Genomic DNA, 24,253 nt, shown 5'->3' on the forward strand with positions numbered 1-24,253 from the left:
CTGATTTTCTCAATATTTGTAGATTGTACAGAGGAAACTAATCTAGTTAATAGGCTTTCATGTGAATTATTTTCTGCTAACCAACACGTTACAAATCTCGAATAAACACAAGGTATATTTTTTAGAAATAAACCGATTTTTCAAATGTCGCAGAAAACAGAACATGTACAGTATTTTCATTATCTTACGAAAAATGTTAGTATTTCTTACTCTGTACACAGAAATAGAAAAACAGGCAACATAAAATTCAAAGAAATGTCTTGATTAAGCTGGAATTCAGTAAAAAGGGATTCAAATTACTTGAGGTTCTACAGTAGTTTTGCATAACAAAATGAAATACAATAAAGTAAAATGCAAAAAAAAAAAAAAAAAATAGTAATTATAAACAAACAATAGATTTTATCACTTGAGAAGTAACTTTGCCTTAACTGTTGGTAATAATGAAAATTAAAAAATCTGAAACTTCACCAGTCTTGGAGTTTTTTTTTTTTTGTCTTTTATACTTTTCTTCAGAAAACGCTGAATTTTAACTAGTTTTCCAGCTTTTTTTACCCGAAGACAATTTTTGCACTTTGTCCATATACTTACGCTAGAATATGCTACAAGTACCCCACATTTTCCCTAAAAAAAGACAAAAAAAACCCAACTTTAGTTGGGCTTTTTGGGGTTTTATTTAAAAAAACCCTGGGTCCATGGGCTTTTTTAAAAAAACCCGGGTTTGTGCCAACTCTGATTCAAATGCGTAATCGATAATTGTTAGTGATTGATAAAAAAGGATAATAAACTTGGAGCTTGACTTAAAATATGCACTGGCTGTTACAACAACTAATACACAAATTGTTATTACTCAACAATATCAGCCATCTCATTGCTGACTACTACTTGGTTTTAGAACAAATTGCAAAGAAACGGATGTTTCTTCACTGGATGATTAAAATCCATGCTAAAATTATTCATTTTTGTAATTAAAAAAAAAAATCCATAAAAAGGTTGGGAGCCACTCCCTTAGCCCCATCTTTAAAACTACACATAAAGCATCTATGCTGATGAAGTACAACAAAATAGTTTTAAAGAAAATTAATTTCTGTTTTTACACCTTGATTTAAAATTATATTTTTCACAATCACAGATTGTGATAGAACCCCACTCACAGATAGACTAGGTCCCCCAAGAGGGTGCCAACCTTGACTAACTCAGGTTTGGGAGCACAGAAGAAAAAAATGAGAGTGAATAGGTTCAAGGTAGCAGAAAAAAAAAAAAAAAACTTGAAAGGGCACAGGTTGAGAACAAAAAAAAACAAAGTTTGAAGGTGCAAGGAAACAAATAAAAATTACAGGTTGGAGGGCATCAAAAAACTGAAGGCAAACTGATTTGAGGGCGCAGAAAAAACTTGAAGGCACACAGGTTGGAGTGCGAAAAAAAAAGTGCAAGGGCGCCCGGAAGGGAGGGTGCACTGACCGATGGTCAGTCTGCCCCTGGCCCTACTTGTAGGGCTTATTGTTTCTAAAAACTGCTTCTGAGCTTCGAAGCTGACTTAATTTATACCCCACCCTCTCAACATTACACAATCCTCTTGGGACAAAAACAGCATCCAGCACACAACAAAACTTTCATGCATGTTCTCTTATCCAGGGACTTTACTTCCTGGGTGGTGTAGAACATGGATGTCACTATCCAGGAGGAGCAGATTCCAGTGTACAATGGTGTTTTCACAGGACCCAGGTCCAAAAAGCAACAAAACATCAACTTAGGTTAGATGGAGTAAATAAGCAATTTAGACCGCTTAAAAAAAAGTCAAAAATATTATTCATTCTTCATTTATTTCTCACACCCTTACATAATGTTTTGAGGAGATAAAATTGATAGGAAATTTGTGGCAAAAGATTAAAGAGTTAATGTGGATATTTTGATAATTGGGAATCTGGCGATCTTTCTTTATTGGCATCACTTTTTGGCTCCAGTGCCTGCGCGAGAGATATCTTTCTTTGCAAATCTAAACAAAGAGATTGGAAACATCTATTAACATAGGGTTCTATAAATCAGCAGGGTTACCAAAATAAAATTATTTACGCCAAAAATGAATCGACCCCGCCAGTTCCCAATTATCGAAATATCCCTGGGTTAATCCGTTTTGAGAATAAATACACTTGGATTTGAAGTGTTCACTAATATAACATTACTTTTTTGGAATTTCTCTCAAGAATATTTCCACCGCTTCTGACAGAAATGTAGCCAGTTTTACATAATCACTTGCAGGTAAATTTCGTTGCATTGTTTTTCGTATAGGTGATCCCCAATCCGAAATTCCTAAAGTACATGGAAGATCTGTTCCCATTACTTGCCTTTTAGAAGCTTCACTTAAACATTTGCTAATTTTTCGCAAAGCTTTCTTGCATAAAAATGTTGGAGCAGAATCATGATTTTCCGTGCATAGTTTGGAAAATAGCACTTTGACTTCTTCAACAAACTGATTAAATAAAATTGATTTCAGAACTCCAGATCGAAAAACAGCAAAGGATACATACTCAGTGCTTTGACACTGTAAGTATTGTAAAAAATTATCTTTCTGGTGCAGTGGTAAATCCATAATTAATTTAACTAATAAGTCGGTGTATATATCACCAGTTAAGCCATCTTCTTCACTATATTGACTAATTGTAGCGTAAGCTTTTAACAATCGTTCTTCGATAGCAGGATGATAAATTGTCATATTTTGAAGCAGATGAACAGCTTTGGCCACCAGGTTTGTTTCACATTCCATTTGGAAATGAGAGGCGAGAAATTTAATCGGATCTTTGGGTTTGACATCAAGTAAAGCTAAAATTGCATGTTGTAAAGCAGCGTCTAAAGTCTCGTCTTCCATTTCAAGAAATTAACAGGGTAAATGAATGCACTGTCTACTAAACTTTATTATTCATTTTAAAACACAAAAAGCTCGAATTCTTGTTTGTTTGCTTGTCCCATCTTCGACATTTCACAGTATGTATATTTGTTTCAGTAGCAGAAGAGTGGGAAACGAAAACCGAAATGCATACGTTGCCAACGCTAAAACAAAATGATCGCGAACGCGATTAAATACTCATTTTAGCTTCCAGGAAAATTACGCGTACTGATTGGTCTTAAAAGTCACGTGATCAGTGCATCTCATGTTCGATCGTTAGGCAGATTTCTTCCCAAACGGGCCGCCTAATAACCCATCCCACTTCAGAATCCTGCGAGAGCTTCCCGATTAGTTCATTTTTATCACGTGGTTAATCACTTTGGCGGAAAACAATGCGCAAAGATAAATTTATTACAACGACGAATCCAGAGAAAATTTTTAAACCCGAAAAACTCGCCGGAATAAGCATTATTGCCATGGATTGGCGCATAGCTCTATTTTACGGCAACTATTTCAACCAATAAAAATCGTCTCGTGGAGCTCACTGGATCCTTCGGTGCGCTAGTCTCAATTTCAGTTTTATAAAATGAAGATTTGCGGATCCCAAAAGTTATAGCAATTGAAAGAGGGACGGGGGAAGAAATACCAGCAGAACGGTGCAGCACTCAGTATGCCTTTGTATTTTGCAAATCCAATTTCAGGATGTAAAATATTTTTGCGAGGTGTATTATTAACGTTATTTGCAACCAATTATCATGGACAGATTTAGGGGGGGGGCAGTGTTTTTTTTTTTGAACAATATTCCAAATGTCATAGTATTAATCTAGTAATCAGGGTCGGATATAGCGTAAACGTAGTCCTAACAATTTTTCTGTCGGCGACGAAAAAGTCAATTTTTCAAACCCCCCCCCCCCGCCCCTGTTATGTTTTCCCTGCAATAGATATAAGGCATTTTTTTTTACTTTTTTAGTAAGCAAGGAAACGCTACATATTTTCTGCCCTAGTTTTTTGTGAACCAAAGAAGAAAAAGAACGTTTTACACAAATTTATTTCTCTACTATTGGCAATTTTAATGTGATTCAATGGTTTACTCTCTAAATATCGCCAATAGCAGCCGAATTAAAACCAGATTTTAAAAAATTATAATAAAAACCTTCCAAATTTGTCGCTGATTTGGCGACAAAGCTTGGCGACCAAAAGCCTGGCAATATATCACCATTTATCAGCCAAATTATAATACCACTTGTGTTTGCTTCGAAATTAACAATGATTCCCCCCCCCCCCAAAAGGAGTAAAAGACTCCTTTTGAATCATCCGAATGCAACCAAAAGGGGAGGTGCACAACTAGACCCCATTAAGAGTCTACATACCAAATTTCAACTTTCTACAACATACCGTTTTTGAGTTATGCGATATACATACTCACATACATACGTACATTCGGACGTCACGAGAAAACTCGTTGTTATTCACTCGGGGATCGTCAAAATGGATATTTTGGGCCTCCATACGTTCTAAAGGTATATATGCACGTGTGATCGAAAGAAAAAAACTCATTATTCATTCTGGGGTGAGCAAAATGGAAATACAGGCCGATTTCTAAGTGAACATTTTTTCATGAATTCAATACTTCCTTTACTATGTAAAAGGAAGTAAAAAAAGAGAAAAAAAAAATGATTTTTTTTGTTTTAAGATTTAGGAAAAAGAGTGCGTGGTGATGTCCTCGCAAAATTATAGGGGGGGGGGGGGCACTGCTTTCTGGTGCCTCCCATAAATCCGCCCATGCAAATTGTAAATAAACTCATAAGCTGTAACACTGCGATCTGTAAGGGAAGATGGGAATAACTTTTACCAAACCTATTTCATATTTGCTTAAAATATATTTAAAGTTCAGCTTTCTCTTCGTTCATCTCAGCATTTATGACAATAATGATAATAGCTAATTTTATGCACCGATGGGAAAACTGAAAGTCAGTATAGATTCTGAACTTCAGGGCGGATTTACTTCAAACAAATTTTGTTTGAAATGGATCTTGACTTTCCGTCTTCTATGATCATCTGAAATTTTGGACCCTAAACTTTAATGGCGCCTATTTCCTTTGGAAGACGTTTGGGACCGTTATTTTTGGTTTTAGCTTGTTTGTTTTGTGATATATGTACTATCACCCCTTAAAGTTTTGCCCAAGGGTTCAGAAAGGTGATCCAAAAGTCAGGGCTTACTTTAAAAATGAGTAATTCGAAACCGAAAAAAAAGATAAAAGATGCGGTTTACATTGAACGAATCGAAAAGAAGCCGGGTTTTGTGTGACAAAGAATCAAAAATTGTGCTATCGACCAACAGATGGCGATATAGTTTTTTCTTTCTCCATAATTTATATAATCCAGTTTAACTAAGAGTGCTTTCTAAACTATGTACAGTATTTTGAAGCATATGAGCTTCAACTATCTTTACCTGCTGCCGTTGCTACGTTTTCATCCTTTTTTGCTTTACACGGTTCTGCATCAAAACTCCGACAGCGCCATCTGTTGGTCGCCAACAGGAATATTTTTGCTTCGTTGCTAGATAAAACCTGTCTTTTCCATCTGCTTAATGCAAACCACAACTTTTTATCTTAATTCGTTTTCAAATTATTCTCTTTCAAAATGCGTCCTGACTTTTGGATCACCCGGTTTATTTTTTCACGTGAATGCAACTCTCCAAATATACCGTGAAATAAATATCTAGAACATATAAACTGTAATTGATGATCAATCTATTTTTGAATTAGTTTAATTTCAAAACAATAAAATAATAAATGGTTATAATATTTCAACACAAACTAAACAAGTTGTTTAACTTGAAAAAACTGATGTTTGCATTGTTTTTTAATGCAGTGGGATTCAAGTGTTTCTACGTTCGAAGATTTGTCTCATTTTAAAAATAAAATTTTTATCAATATACCAAATCTTCTATTTAAGCAAAAGCACCACTTTCTTGACTATTATCGTCCTATTTATATGACAATTGTTCAATGGTTCTTGGTTTTCGCTTTTTGTCCCCAAAGTTGCCTTAAAATTCTGTATGTTTACTAAAAGAAGTATGTTACTGTTTTGTTTCTTATGCACGAATGAGTGAGCAAATAAATTAAGTTCACTGCTTTTTTTTAAATCCTCCCCCCTCCTTTTCCTATCAAAAAAAAAAAAGAAAGAAAGACAAACTGAAATAAAAGACACATAAAGCAAAATTCAGGTTACGCAAAATAAATAACCCACAAGCTAACCACAAGCAGCTTCCATTTGTGACATTTCAAGTCAAATCAACCGAAAACAATTTGCTTTCAAACTGACCATTTCATATTTTCAGAAATCTTACTCTTTGACATCTTGAGTTAAAATATAACTTTTTAAAAAAATCTGTGATTTATAGTTGATGAATAACTATTTTCGTAAAAGCACTTTTTTCGGTACTTACGTACGAACGCCACCTCAGCAGAAGTTGCACTAATAAAGAAGCGCATTTGTTGTTTCCACTTGAACGCAGTTATCTTTAGGATTTTTTGTTTCCATGTTTCACAACAAGGAAAAACCGCCAAAATCACTAAATATTATAAAAAACCACCAAATCTGTAGCTGCGGTGGCGTCAATACGTAAATACTAATACTTTTCTAGAACAAAAGTGATTTTCTGAAAATATGAAATTTTAAAGGTCAAAAAAATTTAAGATAGTGTTTTTGGAAAATTTAGACAAAAAGAAAAAAAATACGATTTTTTGAATCTTAATGGATACATGCAAAAGTTTTTATGGATTAAATATGAAGGGGTTGGAAAAAGAGCAGTTACGAAGAATTGTTCTTTTCTCTTAAACCTTTCTTTTTTCGAAAAATATTGAAGTTTGCTAATAAATAAAAGCGCCATTGTAAAAAACCATTTTCATCACAATAATTTAATAAGTAGATGCGCTTATCTCATCCTATCATTAACTTTTTTGACCTTCTACTGCAGTGCTTCCCAAGCTTTATAGCCAACGAATCCCTTTCGTCAACAGGGGCGGATTCAGGGGAGAATCAAAGGGTTAGCTGACCCTCCTGTGACAAGATTTTTTTAATGATTACTATTCAAAACTTCAAATTTTTAGATCCGAAAAAATAGTATCTGGAATTAATGTTTTCCCTTTTTTGCTTCGTTCTTTAAGGTTTTTCTTCCCAGTACGTCATAATCCAAAGGATATGACTGAGTTCGTTTTACATTGCTACTTCTATAATGAGTTTTTTGTTCATTTTCAGAATAACAATCACCTCTAATGAGCTTAAAAGTGTTTTCAGAGCACTCTTCCATTTCAAACCACAACCTTTTATGTGCTATAAAATATTTATGTGAATGTATCCAGCCTGTCTGCCAAAGAAATATGATTTTTTGTGAAAATATGGGAGAATATGATCCATGGCACAGGTTACGCCTTTGAAAAATTTAGGGGCAGGGGGTAATTTGAAAGGGTTTTGATCTTAATTTTTGGTGGGGGGCGGGGGGGGGGGGTCGTAACCTATGAGGGAATAGGCCATCAACTTTTGGGGGATTGGCACCCCTGTTTAACTAATTTTTTGTACTGCATGCTGACCATTGAAACTTGACCCCCTTTCAAAAAATTCTGGATCCACCCCTGTTCCTATGTTTTATAAAAAAGACATTTTTGGAGAAAGTTTTTGCTTAAGCAGTCACACATGCGTTTGTAATATCTTAAGCAACAAAATTTTGTTCATCATCCTTTTAAATTATTATTTTTTATGAAATATATGAAGCGTCACGTGCGGGACAAAATACCGTTTTCCGTGGAATGGCCCTAAAGAGCAAAAAAGTTACAGAAAATATGCACTCAGCAATATGCGCTAATTACACTGAAAAAAATTTGTTGTGACTTTAAGATTAAGTTATCTGATATAATTGATGTAAAGTAAAGTATCGGTTTGAGAAGGTTAAGTAATATTACTATGTTGTATCGTATCCCTAATTTATGTGCAAGGTCACACCAGAAATCTCTGTAAGCTTTCAGAGAAATTGCTTGAAGAGTAAGTGATACAGATGAGCAAAACTAAAATTTCTTCAGACTTTCTTAAAAGGTTACATATTTTTAAGTTGACTTGTACTTCAAGTTAAGTATTCGAAAATTTAAGTGATATAAAAATTTCAAGTATTTTCAAAACCTAAGGGATTCATGTTTTCGATTCAAAAATGTCACAACTTCGCTTCTGAAACTGCGAGTAGCGTGTTTTCAGACTTCCATCTGTTTATTCAATAAGCGTTGGGAACATTTGAATTTCTTTTTAATGTCACCTGTTGATTAATATTCAGTTGTTCCTATGAATCTTGCTGGTAAGTGTGGGCCCGGTGGTCTAGTGGTATGATTCTCGCTTTGGGTGTGAGAGGTCCCGGGTTCAAATCCCGGCCGAGCCCTTGAATGTCTTTTGTTTGTTTCCACTTTGCTCTGCATCATAGTTGTTAGGAATTTCAACATAGGTTGTTTAATAAATATACGGTGCTCTTCACTAATGGGGTCATTTCCAATAATTTAAAAGTATTTTTTTCTGAAAGAGCATGCTTAAAAACATAGGATCTAACCATTTTTAAAATAATTTGTTTAAGTTTAATATTTTTTAAAAATTACTTAAATCGGTGATTTTTCATTGTTTACATTTCTTGCCGATGACATCACAAATGATGAAATGCCATTCCGTGTTGCCATTCTCAGAGCAAAATATTTAATTCGCAACTTTACCCACGTGTATTGGCAACGATATGGTTGATAGCAAGGGTAGAGCGCAATTTTAATTCGCTTCTTGATTATCATAACGTGGAAACGCGGTAAAAAGATGCGCCAAAAAGCATCATTTGTGACGTCATCTAGACCACTCCTTGTTTGAAAAATCGGACATTTAAAAAAATTAATTAAAAAGTAACTGTTGTGAAAATGAAAGAATTTTCTGGGTCCAAGTTATTTTTTGCTTATTCTATCAATTTCAGTGACTAAAAGTTATGACTGAAGGAAACAGTCCCATTGAAAATTTAATGTACTGAAAGTTGTGAGACTGAGTGGATTCACTTTGATTTTTTTCTTGTGTGAATTTTCTAATGCGAGGTCAAAAACAAATTCAAATGTATCAACTGAAAAAAAAAAAAAGTTTCAGTATAATTCGACAGTAGATAAAATTAGGAGCACTGTAAAAATAATGGGCAGCTAATGTGCCCAATGTCTTCCAGTAATATGGCTTCCCCGCAGATCCCAGCAGTGCGGGGACCCGCTAAATAGATCCCCCGGACGGAAGAACCTAAGGTACTCGCTATGTGGTGGGGGGAATGGAGAAAAGTAACATAGCTTGCAAAAAACAGGAAACATTTCAGTTAATTGTCGATAACATTTCTGAAACTATTCACAATGTGAAGTTCGGCCAATTCAAACTTTCACTGTAAAAAAGACCCGAAATGTTACTATTTATTTCCGTGGAACGTTTCAGGATTTCAGAGGTTTTCACCTATTTCCCCGCAAAATTCAGTATTTTAACAAACAAGTTTCCTGAATTGCTAAAAGATTGCACAAATGCAAACTTTTCACTGGTGTCAAATATATTTTTTGCCACCAGTTTAAAGATTGACTCTTTGTATATATTTAGTGTATCGGCTCTGGCCCATGTTAATTTGTGTCTGTATCTGTTTGATTACGTGTTGTCCGGAATGATTGAGCTCCAAATGGGAGCTGCAGCTTTGCGAAGCTGGGATTGCAGGCAAGGAGTATGCTTGCAGCTTTGGTCATGGTTGAGCCACTGCTTCTGGCGCTTTCATGCTAAATCAGGAAGGTTCTTATCAAATACATTAAACCTATTTCATTTTTCTAAAAGGTTCACTACTTTAACATAAGAGATTTCGCAGTATTTTAGAAATGTTACTGACTTTTATCGGAAAACGTTTCTGTTTTTTTTGTAAGACATGTTGCTGGTTGAATTTGAGCCCATCAGCTGCCTATTATTTTCAAGGAACATTTCTGAATCGTTTTTACAGTGTTCAAATCAGCGTACAGCTACTAATGAATACTTTTATTTCCTCAGTAACCTTAAAAACCATAGCATTTGCACCCCAGAACCCTCCCGTACATTCCAGTTTTCTTGGATTTACCAGTAGGAATGAGTCTTGGGGATATTTATTCATTTAAAAAAGAATCCTCTTATATATAATAGCCAATAACCGAGTAACCCGCGAGTTTCAACAATGAAACTCGCGGCACGGCATGATAGTTTGATAACGTGTTTTAGTTTTGTTTAACACGCAGGGAAAATCTTTATTGTGACAAGGCTGAACTCGATCCGGTAACTTAACTTTTACTGGTAAGACAGTCATTTCAGGGTATAGAGTAAAGAAATAAACATAGAGAGGCTCCGTCTGTGGTAAAAAGGAGATGAAATTGACGCCGGAATTATGGGATACAGCGGTGCAATGATGAGCGGGGTTATGATAACATGATCGCTTCTCGAGAATAGTTTTCACCAATCTCGCAAAAAGACCGACTAAAGTTGCTGGCGGATTGGTTTGCATTTTAGTTCATGTTTTAAGGCAATTTCAAAAACGTGCTTCATAAACTAGCAACAATTTCTGAGTTTAAATTAACAACCAATCGAGATTCAGTAATGGAATGTTTTGAATCAAAATGTATCTAAGATATTTAGCAAGAAGCTAAGGATCTTGGGATACAGCGGTGCAACTTCCGGCTTCAATTTCTTAGTACAGCGGAGCCTCTCTATGTAATTTCTTTACTCTATGTTTCAGGGGAATGTAGAAATGAAAAAATGTTCAACTATGAACGCTATTTACTATTTAGGGTTCTTTCACTGGAGTTTGGGTTACGATTTCAACTATCAAAATATCATCAAACAGGCAATTGCTTCGTTCAAATGCAGAAGCAATTTTCACCCGTCATACATGGACTGGCGATTTTCTAGTGATTGTAATAAAAAAAATAAATTGTAAGAGGCAAAGAAGCCGTCTTCATTTGTGTCATTCCAGGTCAAATCAACCGAAAATGAATTGTTAGGGTCTGGTGGGGTAAGGTGGTCATAAAATCGTATGTTTTCAACTTAGGTGGATAATAAATGCAACAAATTCTTTAAACACTTCAACTTTTTTTGTTGTTATTTTACATTGCATTATTAAAGAACACGGTACATTAAATTTTAGGAAGAAAAATATTGATTTTAGTAGTTTTATAGAACTTTCTTTTCCCTATGTTTTTATGACCACTTTACCCCATGGGGTGGGGGAAAGTGGTCATAGCATGGGGTAAAGTGGTCATAGTTAAAAATAGTAGCAAAACCATTATAAAAAACCCTAATACTTGTATATTTCAGTTGTTTTTATAATTACAAGTATATTCACGAGTACATGTGTACACGAATATATACGTGTTGTGTTATACACGAGTAAACACGTTCCTATATGAGTAGATACATGTATACATCAGATACATGCATGCACGTGCCTACTCAAGTATATACGTATAAATACGAGTATATAAGCATGTATACTTGATTACCTACAGGAGTCTATACGTGTCTACATGAGTACATACGTATCACATGTATATACGTGTCACGTATATGTACGTGTCACGTGTATATACGAGTATATACGCGTATAAACGAACATCATATGCGCGTATGCACTTGTATCTCGAGGAAATACGTGCATACTTGAGTATATATGTGTATACTAGAAGTATATACGCATATATAAGTGTACGTACATACATATACGGGTGTACACGAGTTAATTCGTGGATACATGAAGTGCGTCTGTTTGTCTACTCACGTATATATAATATGGAAGCACGAGTATATACACATGTACACGTGTACACACGATTATATACCTGTATATACGTACATTATCGTGTATACACCAGTATATGTATGTGTACACGAGAATATACGCTTATATACATGTCGGCCTACAGAGTGAATCTAAGCTCCTGGGCAAAAATCAAAGGGGTGTGAGAGGGGAGGATAGAAAGATAAGAGGAAGAAAGATAAGAAGCAAAGAATCATAAGGAAGTTATAATCACTGACGGGCTACATGCACACAAAGCCAGGAGGCAAAGCAGGGCACAAATTTGTTGCACACAGATGATTTTACCTAACATTTTAGTTTTTAAGAAATATTTAGAGCAGTTGTTGAAAGTTACGGTCCGTAGTAGCTCTAATACACGCATCGCAACAAAGGCGCAGCGGCTGATGAAAATTTTTCAAAAGTCTCGTTTTTGCAACAGAGAGGGATCTGTAAATGCGACGCATGATGTTTTTCAGCTAAAGGCCGTAAATTTCATCAATCGGTTTAAAACTTTCTTAAGTCCTAAAATGTTGTGTAAAATTGCATTTGTGTAATATATATATATATATATATATATATATATATATATATATATATATATATATATATATATATATATATATATATATATATATATATATATATATATATATATATATATAAATACATATATAAAAATTTGTGACTTTTTTGCATCCATCAATTTCTCACTTTGCGTGCATGTAGCGCGTCAGCATTGTGTTTGTGACCATATGTTCCTTATTAACTCTTCCTTCTTCTCCTCTCCTCTAACACCTTTTATTAATTTGCTCAAGAATGCAAACTCAACCTGTACTTTTTTATATCATATGCTTGTATGTAAGTGTCTACTCGAGTACGTACGCGTATATACCTGAGTATATAAGTGTTCTTATATATACGAGTATAAGCGAGCATATACGTGTATAGTAGAATGTATAGCTGTGTGGATAAAAAATATTTGCAGATATCCATATATGTATTTATTGGCGCATTTATGTGAATACGTCTATGTACATGTCTACACGAGTATATATGCGTATATATATACGCATATACTCGTATATTTAACCCCGTTTACTTTAAAAACAATACATATTGAGTAAAATTAATATTTAATATGTATCTGCCTTATACCTAAAGATTAAGTGACATTAGAAGAACAATATTCGTTAAGCCTAATATTATGACCACTTTACCCCATCTTACTTAAATTGTTCTAAAAAATTATCTAAAATAGATTCAGCTAACTGCTAATGAGTAAGAGTTCTTGAGAAATGTAGGAAGCTTCTTGTACAGTCAATCTGTTCCTAATTCTAACAAACAAAATTTCCCAAGGATGTTAAAATGGTGTTTAGATTTTAAAATTCTTCATGTTCACGAAAAATATTTTTTTTTTTACCAAAAAAATTTTTTGCAGTTGTAAAATTTTGTATTCAAAATGTAGTTTCTAACTGCTTTACTCTAAAATAAAAGTTTCACATTCATTCGAACGTTTATTTCCAAGCTATAGCCATTTATTTGACGTATGACCACTTTACCCCATTGACCACTTTCCCCCACCAGACCCTATCAACTAACCATTTCAGATATTCATGAAACTTTTATAAAGACACACTAGACACTAGACTCTACAGAGGACACTAGATCTAAGTCTTTAAAAAAATCTATTATTTGTAACTGATTAGTAATTAATTTTGAAATTTCGTTAGAAAGTACTTTTATTTTACTTGCCAAAAGTGCTTTAAAATATTATAATTCTTGTTCTATGGGATTCAGAGTTGTTTATTGACACAGTTTAAGGGCAGTTACATACACTTTGAGATGGTATTTTTCTGGAATAATTTTGAGAAATAAAAGCGTTGTTTCGCAAAAATGTTAAAATTTAGAAATGTAAATAAATTGGGATAATTTCCTTTAAAAAAATTGAAAAAGAAAAAGAAAAAAAAACGTATGATTTTTAGTATATCTTACACAATACATCCCAAAATTTTCAGAAACGACTTTGAAGTAAACGTGGTACAGCAAAAAATTCAGGAAAAATATTACAATTTTTTCTAAACTTTTACTCTAATATGCTATAACTTAAATTTTATGGGTGCTCCAGAGTTATATAATAAGCTCTTTTCAAAGACGATGTGTGTCTTGATTAATTTTCGAGAACAAAATTTTTTTTCTCAAAATTTAAACACTATAAATTAAAAAAATTTAAGATCGTGCCGTTGGAAAATTTCGACAATGAAAAAAAGTATGGTTTTTGATATCTCAATGGATACAAGCAAAAACTTTCAGAGTAGAAATATCGAGGGATCGGCAAATTCACACACACACACACACACAGCTAGTTGTGAAAAATTGTGTTTTATCTTAACAGTTTTTTCTCGAAAAATATTAGTTATAAAAGTTACATATGAAATAAACATATCAAATAAGAAGTCCATTTTGCAATACTACCTAAGTTTAGTCCAAAATTCCAGAAATACGACTGGCTTTAAACGAGAAGTGTTCTGAATATTTTAGGAAGGTTCTAGGATAATTTCAGCAAGGTTACTGAGTTGCAGCGGAAAACGTTCCTGATTTTTGTAAGGTATGTCACTGGAAGAAATTGGGCACATCAGCTATCCATTATTTTCCTGGAACGTTTCTGAATCCTTTTTACGGTGTTAGGATGTATGTGCATCCCGTACTTAACAAGCGTATGTATTTTTGTCCATCTGAGAAAAAATATTTACGGCTTTAGTCGGATGACTTTACATCTATACGCTGTAAAAAGGATTCAGAAACGTTCCTGGAAAAAAATAGCAGCTGATGTGTCCAATTTCTGCCAGTAACATATCTTGCAAAAATCAGGAACGTTTTCTGCTAAAATTAATTAACCTTCCTGAAATTATCTTGAAATATTCAGAAATCTTCCCGTTTAGAGCCAGTCGTATCTCTGGAACTTCCGAGTAATCTTAAGTGGAGATAATACAGGGTGTTTGAAAAGTCCTTGACACCTTTAAAAAAATCATAGAAAAGCAATAAATTGTCTTATGAATTTGCAGTTTGCCCCATAATACTTTACAAGTTCAAGAGTTTTTTTATGACATCATAAAAAATTGTAATAATAAATATTTAGTTAGTAATATTCAATAATAAAAACTACTTTAGTTTAGATATTTTTCATATTTCTTTATTTTTGCTCTTCATACATTGCTAATATTATAGCAATGTATGAAAAAACTTTCAACAACCTCAAAAATAGCTTACAATAACATCAGAATTATTAAATGCTTAACTCCCCAGAAATTAATAAACATATCCAGGGCTACACAGAGCAAAAGCACCCCCCTTGTCAGTTTGGTTACCAGCCCCCCTAACCCCATAAAACTTTCCGACTTGGTTGACATTTTCTCTCTTCAACTTTGAATATATCTAATACATCCGATTGAAGGAATGAAGAAAAAAGCGAAACGAAGTAAAAATATGTAATAAGTAAACACATTTAATGCATAAGATTAAAGGAACTAGGAAGCAAGCAAAGATGAAAGAAATTGTGGAAAACCCAAGATTAGAACTAACACATACAGTTATACCCTTTAATCTGATTTGATTGCTTCCGCGGGCAGTTCGGAGTATCAAATTTTTCGGATTATAGGACATATTATGCTCTTCACATGTCCTGTACATATAACACAAGCATCACAGAAAAGTATGCAGGGTAAAATTTCTTTTTATTAATTTTTTTATTTAATGCTGTTAAATAATGTTTATTAAAAATTGCTTAATATAGTTTATTATTGTCGAATATTATTTATTATGGCTAAATATTGATTATTATAGTAAATATTGTTAAATATTGATTATTATTGTAAATACTGTTAAATATTGATTATTATAGTAAATACTGTTAAATATTGATTATTATAGTAAATATTGTTAAATATTGGTTATTATAGTAAATATTGTTAAATATGGATTGTTATATTAATATTGTTAAATATTGCTTATTACTTAATCTTGCTTATTTAAAATCAATAAGCACGCAAAACAGCACAATTCAGTAATGTGCTAAATACTCTAAGCTGAGCAGTACGCTAAATTAACTTTATTTAAGGTACAGTATTTCATCTCAGTGGTGCTTGGATTTGTGGACGTTTGTATTAAAGAGGTTGAACTCTACATTCAGAAAGCAAATTATGATTTAACTAGAAAGTCGTCCGTCAAGGTATGACGGGCGAAAATTGCTTCCACTCTTCTACATTTAAACGAAGCAATTGCCTGTTTGGTGATATTTTGATACTTGAAATTTTAACCTTAACTCCAGTGGATTAACCCTTAACTCCAGTAAATAGGGTTTATTTTCGACCCCTTTTTTTTAATTTTTCATTCCTCTAAACTCCAATTGGTAGCGTTCATTGTTGACCATTTTTTCGTTTCTTCATTCCCCTGAAATGAGTCTTACCAGTGAAACAGTTAAAGTGACCGGATCGAGTTCAGCCTTGTCACAATAAAGCCTTTACCTGCATGTCAAACATTACTGAAACATTTTATCAAATTATCATGCCGTTGTGCGAGTTTTATTGTTGAAGCACGCGGGTTACTCGATCATCGGTTATTATTTATGTGAGGATTCTGTGCAAGATTGCAGCGTGATTAAAGTTAATATTTCAGTACCTGCAGGAAGGTTTGCCTACTTACCAGCAAGAGAGTTTGAAGAATACTACTTATCCTAGTCTAGTAAAGAGCGGTTTGTCCACCCGACCCTTATGATGATAAAGTTCAGGCTTTATGGCTGCTCAAGTGGACCGGAAAATTAATTCCTTAACTGAGATCCAAAAAGTGGATCATTTTCTTTCATTCTCATTCGTCGTATTTGATATGAAAAATAGTTCATTTGCGTTTCTTTTCACACCTGTTGAATCGATATTGCGCTGCTGGCACGAATGTTATAACCTCGTGTGGGCCCGGTGGTCTAGTGGTATGATTCTCGCTTTGGGTGTGAGAGGTCCCGGGTTCAAATCCCGGCCGAGCCCTTCTTTTTTCCTTTTGAGAAGGGAGGGTTTACGAAAAACTTCTCATTCAAAGTTCGGCCTAATTTTCTATTTTAATGAGCCCTGAATCAGTTTTGTTCAGGGAACTACACGAATAATTTCATAATGGAAAATAAATAAATAAATAAATATATACTAATTAAATGGGCAACGCGAAACACGTTTTTTGTCTCATAAATCATTAGCCCTATTCCCCTCCCTCAACCATAATCGAAATATAAGGTTTGACCTTCAAGAAAAGTAAGTCGCCAAATGTAGCCGGAAATTAAAAGATTCCGACAGCAGTAATCATAACGCCGATATCTTTGAATGTTAACGGAGCTGTTTGTAACAAAGTTTAAATGCCCGTTTCTAGCTGTATTTGGCGACTTTTTGAAAAGCGTTGCCCAACTTTTTATTCCGATAACCCGATAACGGGGGGGGGGGGGCAAAATATTTATGCAACAAAAAAACATGTTTCACTATAATCTTTCTATTACTACTTATTCAAATGTCTTTCATTTTTACTTTCTTCTATATCTAATATATAGAAGAAAGTATTGTTAAACTAATGTATTGCTTCCCGGTAATTGATTTTCTCGTGACGTCTGTCACATGCAATAGTCAGTCGGAACAAAACCCCTTTTGTAGAACAATCCGACCTATCCACCGTTTTGGCTCCAAGAGATCTGAAGCTCATGCGTTTGAAAGTACTTTATTATACACTGTTAAAACTACAGGTTGCGTTTGGCACCTGTTAGGGGTGAAACGTTTGTTCACCAGCGACACCCGATAGAGAGCCAAAATTGCACCCTTAGCAAGGGTGAAAAACTGGCTCCTTTCACCCAACGTGCACCGTAGGTGAAAGATGGTACCCTAGGTGAGAAAAATGGCACCTTTATTGCTTCCTTTAGGGATTCCCCCCCCCCCCGTGTTGTGTGCGTTTTTGAATACAATTGTGTTTTATTTATTTTGATTTATATATACGAAGACATTTGATCACATTTCAACTTTCGAACACGGTTTAGAAGTGTTCATGACTTTAATTTGTCTGTTCGTGCACTAACTTTCTTATATTCATACTTGAATTGCTCAGTAATTAATATGTTGTTGACAATGTTTACTATAATCCGTACCGAAAATGAAAAGGGAAGGTATTTATCAATCATTTGCCGGAACAACCAGAAATATTAGGTAACATTAGATTCGAATCATAGGAAAATAAAAGCGTTTCATAAACGTTTAAAATTTTAATCGAGCGTAACTTATCAATACTTATTATAAGATTCGATATTTGAGTATCCTTATGCGTACAAGATAAATACTAATTTAAAAGCCCTTTTCTTTCCAATGTCAAGTTTTCCGTCAGATAAAAAATAAAAACGAGTAGATAACTACATTCTCTTCATGCAATAACGCCTAAGAAAGATACGTTAACCAAAACACGAAGTGAAAGTCATGAGTCAAACGCTGAGTGAGAGAAAGATTTTTTTCACGCAGTTTTTTTTTTTCTCTGCCTTTGCTGCTCTGTTCGTTTCCACTACGTAGTTATTTCATTGAGAAGAACTAGACATTGGTATATAGGCTGCTTACGTCGATGCATTTTTATTCCGGAATTAGCAATTCAATTATCAGCTGATTTAAACGTTTTTATTTTTAATGCTGTTGTTGTTCAAGATAGTACTGATAGATAGTTTTAGTAACAGTTTTGCACGATATAAATAGCACGATATTAATTACTTACTAAGGTAAACCGAACAATAAGCAGTTGTCAACATACTTTAATCACTTTAAATATGTTCGAAAGCTCTAAGAGTTACAATATGATCAAATGCCTTTACTTAAGCGAGATTTCGATGATTAATCCACGAAATTTTCAGTTTTGTTCTTCATTCAATGTGAAAGTAAATTTCGTTGCAACTTCCTTCGTTCGCCATTCAAACTGAAGTTGTCGTTGGACGATAAGTCAGAGCGCATGCGCAAGGAGTCGCTCTCCTATTGAATGGTCTTTTAACACTTTTGTTGACGTCGTTCACCCACTGAGGAACCAAAAGCACCTTAACGACACTTCCTAGCCTCTGTTTCACCCTGAGGCACCGTTTTTTCACCCTTGGGTGAAATTCTTTACCCTTGTGGCACTCCTGGTTTTAACAGTGTAGGCGCTGGTTGCTGCGTCGTAAAAAAATAATGGTTGGAAGTTGAGTAACCTGCCACTTTGAGCTAATCCAGCAAGAAAACTGGTTTCTTTAATGAAAGCTAATCAGGAAATGTTTCCAGTAAAGAACAATTGTATTTCCATACCTCAATTTTTTAGCTCTGAATGAATGAGATCTTTTCTTTTTATAGACTAAAATAGTCAAATATCAATCAAGCATTACATTTAAAGTTTAGTTACCAGTTTTCTTCTACGTGGTATTGGAACACATTTTAATTTTGTCAAGAGCATTCATTGCTAAACGAGTACTCGAGGGAGTTTTTAAATGCCACATAATCGTCCGACTATCCAGTTGATTTCTTGCATCTTCAAAATCCATCGACTAGATCCAGGCTCAAACCTGCAACTGTGGACGTAAGAGGACAATGCTTAACCACTAAGTCTCTCTATCGACGGGTGCACATTTCCTGCTGTACTGATATTTTTTTTTTTTTTTTGGTGATTGTTTCCCTTATTATGATATAACATGAGAAAAGTTACGATTTATCAGTGTTTTATTTATTTATTTTTTTGGGTTGAGTTTTAGTGCGATTGAATAATTTGAATAGTTTGACAGACATGTATGCAAAATTATAACTTTAAGAACTATGAAGCAATTCAAGCATGTACCAACAGCCTGATTGCGATATCCAGACACAGCGGTTTAACTCTTTGTTCAGAATACTATTTTGCTTTGATTTCAACTGTAGGTGGCGCAAGAGGATAGTACTACTACATACAATTCTAGTTATTTTTAGTTCATGCGCACTTCTTTTATCCTTGAATTTGATTTCATAGACTTTTCGTTTAAACTTATCTCTTGAAAATTTTAAGTATGATTATGAAGTTTAGTTCCTTTAAAAATTATTTGCATACTCTTATTTATGCTTGCTTTTAATTCTGTGAAGATAAATTGAAGGCGTTTTTAAGAATGTTGAGCTTTTTAAGTGAAATCAGACTACATTTGCAAACAGTAGAAAAAGCATATAAATTTACGTTAGACTCTTATTAAAGGTCTTTAGTCTGGAACAGCCATAACCGAGCCGGATGAATACTTCCTCTCAATGAAGCGAGTGTTCTTTTTTTTTTTTTTTTTCGTGAACGCCATGACTTCCTTAATACTTTATCAAACTTCATTGGATTGCTCATATAATCATTCAACCCTCATAGAAATGTAAATATCCAACCTTATACGTATAGTCATGATGTGAATATGTTTGATAAATGTATTGCACCTATGTTACAGATTTATTTTCGAATAAACAAAAGGTATTTGATGCAAAATGGAATTGCGCGTTTTGATTTCGCAGAACATTGAAAGAAGTTTGAGCCATTGCATACAAAAATATAAATAATGTACCGCACAACGTGGGAAGAAGCAGCATTAAATGGATTGGAGACTCGAGCGAAGCAAGGTCCATTTATTCCGTGAAAATTTGCTCTAAATACGTAAAATGAACGAAATAATAATCAATAAAATAAAACAGAAACAGGAGAATATAAATAAACGTTAATGAGCAAACCGATCATACTCGAACTTCATTTGGGAAAAATTTGGTTATTTGAATTAACACAGTGGACAAACACAGTCATTGTTCTACCGGCTTTTTTGTAATCGAAAAACGAGAATTTGTTTCAAATCCAAATTTGATGCGGAAGATCATAATGCGTGGTTTTTTTTATAAAAAAGCATAACACAATTGGCGGTTTTAGTTAAACATGTAATGGCTCTTAAAAGCAATTTTGAAAAGTAATGTTGCTGAACCAATGCTGTTTCTAGCAACGAGATTCGAGATGGTCCAACCCGTAATTTAAAGAGATAAAAGTTATTTTAGCTTAAACCAAGGTGAACCGAAATCAGATGTCTTGTCATTTCTCTGATTTTGCAACTTTGCATTTGCAAACAAAGCTTAGCATTATTTAATTTTGTATCGCGAACCACATACCTGCACACGAGCGTGTTCTATAGCATCAGGATGCCACACTTGTAGTATAACTACATTCAGCACACCCGTCAGGTGATTTAATCGTTCCAGGGCTACAATTCCGTCCTTGCTGTGGAATTGCAGACAGGAATTGGCATCGAAACCGTGCTGGAAGCAGAAGTCACCTCATTTAAGCTGAGAGCGCGAACAAACTGGAAGGTAAAGTAAATTATTTGCTGTATGTTTACGGCTTCTTACTGGTGAGATAAATTTGTTTCATCCACCAGTTTGTAGGCACTCTCAGCTTCAATGACATGACATCTGCTTCATTACTCAGTTAGACCCAGTTCAGGGCTGTTATGCTCATTGTTCGGACGAAGAACTGCCTTCGAATAGGTATAACCAAACCGCAATTTTATCGCAAGAAAAAAAGACGCAGGCCATATTCAGCCCGCGAAACTGGCCTAAATGGCCCGTTGCTTGTTTGAAGTTTAAGATCAGAAAGCAGAATCAGAGTTCCAGTGTCATAAAGTTACAGCCAAATATTAAGATATTGGATTCTGAAAAACATGCATCTAATAAGACAGGCATTCAGTAATTGATAACAATAATTTATTATAACTCTCTTTTTCGCTATTTTTCCATGTTATTCGAAAAAGAAGAAAATAATTTGAAATTTTATTTTTGTTTTGCGAGATTGATTTTAATGTCAAATGCACGGACAATGACAGAGAAAGTAAGTAGAAAAATAGTATTTAAATTATAACTAAAAATATAGACAAAAACTCAACTTAATCTAACACCCAAATTAATGTTTTGTTAAATCTTTGACGAAGACAAAGAAAAAAAAAAAACTGTGGGTAAAATTGCTGTCATCAAGTAAGATTGTTATTGGAGCTAAGTGTCAGAAATGACGCTTAGATAGTAGTATTCAAAAAAAAAAAAAAAATAAATAAATAAATAAATAAATAAATTAAAAAAAAAAATAACCACAACATCAAGGACGGTCAAATAAAAGCAATAAGCAATCGAGATTGCTCAAAAGTTTAATTTGAATTCTGAAATTTTTAATTCAAATTATGGTTTTCGCAATCACGAGTTGCGACAGGACCCTACTCATTGGGGGCTATTGTTTCTAGAAACAACTCCAGTCCCCCCATGCCTACCCCTCCTCTTGGGCTGTTACATGTGTATAGTTATGCGTGTGTGTGTATGTGTAGGCGCGCGTGCATGCATGGGAAGGCTTGTGTGTGCGTAGACTTGTGTGTATGCACGTAGGCGTGTGTATGTGTGTAAAGGCTTGTGTGTATGAGCGCGTGTATGTGTGCGGTGTGTATGTGTGTGTGTGTGTGTGTGTGTGTGTGTGTGTGAGCGCGCATGTGTGTAGGACATGAACGCCACCGACCAGGAGAAACGGATTCCAGTAGGCAGTGCTCGGAGACTTGCTTGCAGAGGCCGGTGGGCGGTGCTGCAGGTCTTCCCGGTCCAAGCTGAAAAAGGAACCACAATATCAAAGACGGTCAAACGAAAGCAATAAGCGATCGTGATTGCTCAAAAAAAAAGTTCACAATTAGCCACAACTATTACTTTTGGGCAGAATACGGGCTCAAAGCACGCGGACCACTACTGCGACTGATATTTCCTCTCCTAGACCTTAACACATTGAAAATTATTCAAACACTTTACAAATAATAATAATAATAATAATAATAATTCCTAAAAATCAGCAAACTTATCTAAGAGCAAATATTACCTACTAGCTGTACCCGACGCGCGTTGCTACGCCAAAAAAAAAAAAAAAACATCATTATACTGATTTTTATGACAATCGGTTGAACGGGGCAGAAGTTGCTACTCGGCAGTGCCACCTGGTGGCGAGTGGCTTCAATGAGCATATTATGCACCTTCTCCGTGGAAAAATACATATATATAGCAATTTTCATAATAATCGGTCCAGGTATCAAGTGAAGCCGTGACTATACTCAAATTTTGTACTCACGCAGTTTGCAAGATCAATCAATCGCTAAAAATATCAAATAGAAAAAGTTTTAAATCCCCCCGTTGCATGAAAAGCCATAAAACAATAAAGAAAGAATTTATTTGATCAAACTCAAGAAAAATGGCAACAGCTAACTTCTTATCAATGAGATCTTTCACGCGAATTAATTTCTGCAACTGATAATTTTATTCGTATTTATCCAATGGATTGTGACTTAAATTGGAATAAAAAAGGAACTATCGATCGGATTTTTTTCGAATTGGTCTATAAACATTCCCAGTATCAAAAATAACAAACGGTGAAAGTTTCAGCCAAATCTGCCGGGTAGTTTTTGAGTTCATGGATGACATACAGACAAACATTCATTTTTAAATATAGATTGACCCATCTGGATACTGTTAAAGAGGAAATTTCACGCTGTCAGCTATTTTTCGAGTGCTTTTTCCCAATTTGAACAAGGCAATAGTTTTTTCCTTTTAGCAAATTATCTCAGGGAAAGAGCCATTAATTCTACACTGCCTATTGCAACATGACTAGCAAGACATTGAGGTTTTATTGTATGTTTCTATGAAAAAGTTGTGCATGTTAATTTTTTTTCTGCGTTCTTGCTTTACAAAAGGACATGGCTAAACACATTTAAAAAAAAAAATAAATAAATAAATAAAATAAAAAAAAAAAAAAAAAAAAAAAAAAAAAACAGAAGTGTTCTCACTGTAGATTTTAATTTTAAAAGTTCTATAAAATATTTTTTATTAGACAATGAAATAGTGTTTCGCATTGTTTACACATTGACGTTTGAACGATATCCACAAAAAACTGACGGTTGCAATATTGTGTTGTTCTTATGCAGAGACAGCGAACACATTTATACATTTAAAAAGTCATGGACGAAACTCTAATGTAGAAAAACCACGTTATAATTGGTTTGCTTATTTTGTTGAACATTTTTTCTTTTCTTTTTTCACGAAGAAACTAACTTTCATAATTTCTGTTTTAAAAAAAGTATACGGTCCCCTAAAGTGGAAAAAAATGAATTTTTTAGCATAGCGCAAAAACTACTGAATACTTTTAGCTCAAATTTTGGATTCCCTCATAAGAGCTCTTCTAGATTGTTTCTGTGTTAAAATTTAATATGGTTTCAGATCATATTTTTTTCAAAAAATATTACAATAATTCATAAAAAAAATTAAATTAACATTTTTGGAGTTTTAAATGATGTTTTTATTATTGGGTCGATTCATATTTTGATATAAAAAAAACAATCTTTGCCGTGCCTAATCTAGTTTTTGTATTATGAGCAAAAATATCAAAATACATTTTAACGTTACGAGAGGAATTTTTCAAAACTCGATTCTGAAGTAACGGCTGGATCGATTTAA

General features: G+C 34.1%; 1 protein-coding gene and 2 non-coding genes across 3 annotated transcripts; 2 read left to right on the plus strand and 1 right to left on the minus strand.

Annotated features, from left to right (window-relative positions):
• Positions 1–1,828: 1,828 nt before the first annotated feature.
• Positions 1,829–3,001, minus strand: LOC129232505 (tubulin polyglutamylase complex subunit 1-like). The gene has a single exon (XM_054866651.1). The coding sequence runs from the start codon at positions 2,861–2,863 to the stop codon at positions 2,177–2,179; it is 687 nt and encodes a 228-aa protein (XP_054722626.1). The 5' UTR covers positions 2,864–3,001; the 3' UTR covers positions 1,829–2,176.
• A 5,236-nt stretch (positions 3,002–8,237) lies between these two features.
• Trnap-ugg (transfer RNA proline (anticodon UGG)) lies at positions 8,238–8,309 on the plus strand. The gene has a single exon. It is a non-coding gene; the product is annotated as a tRNA-Pro (tRNA).
• An 8,378-nt stretch (positions 8,310–16,687) lies between these two features.
• Trnap-ugg (transfer RNA proline (anticodon UGG)) lies at positions 16,688–16,759 on the plus strand. Its single transcript has one exon. It is a non-coding gene; the product is annotated as a tRNA-Pro (tRNA).
• Positions 16,760–24,253: the final 7,494 nt, after the last annotated feature.

Source organism: Uloborus diversus, unplaced genomic scaffold (genome assembly GCF_026930045.1).
Source record: "Uloborus diversus isolate 005 unplaced genomic scaffold, Udiv.v.3.1 scaffold_1218, whole genome shotgun sequence".
In the NCBI taxonomy this organism is placed as follows: domain Eukaryota; kingdom Metazoa; phylum Arthropoda; class Arachnida; order Araneae; family Uloboridae; genus Uloborus; species Uloborus diversus.

What these genes read in the sequence shown, in the direction of transcription:
- LOC129232505 (XM_054866651.1), bottom strand. Translation starts at nt 2,863, where the DNA reads ATGGAAGACGAGACTTTAGACGCTGCTTTACAACATGCAATTTTAGCT.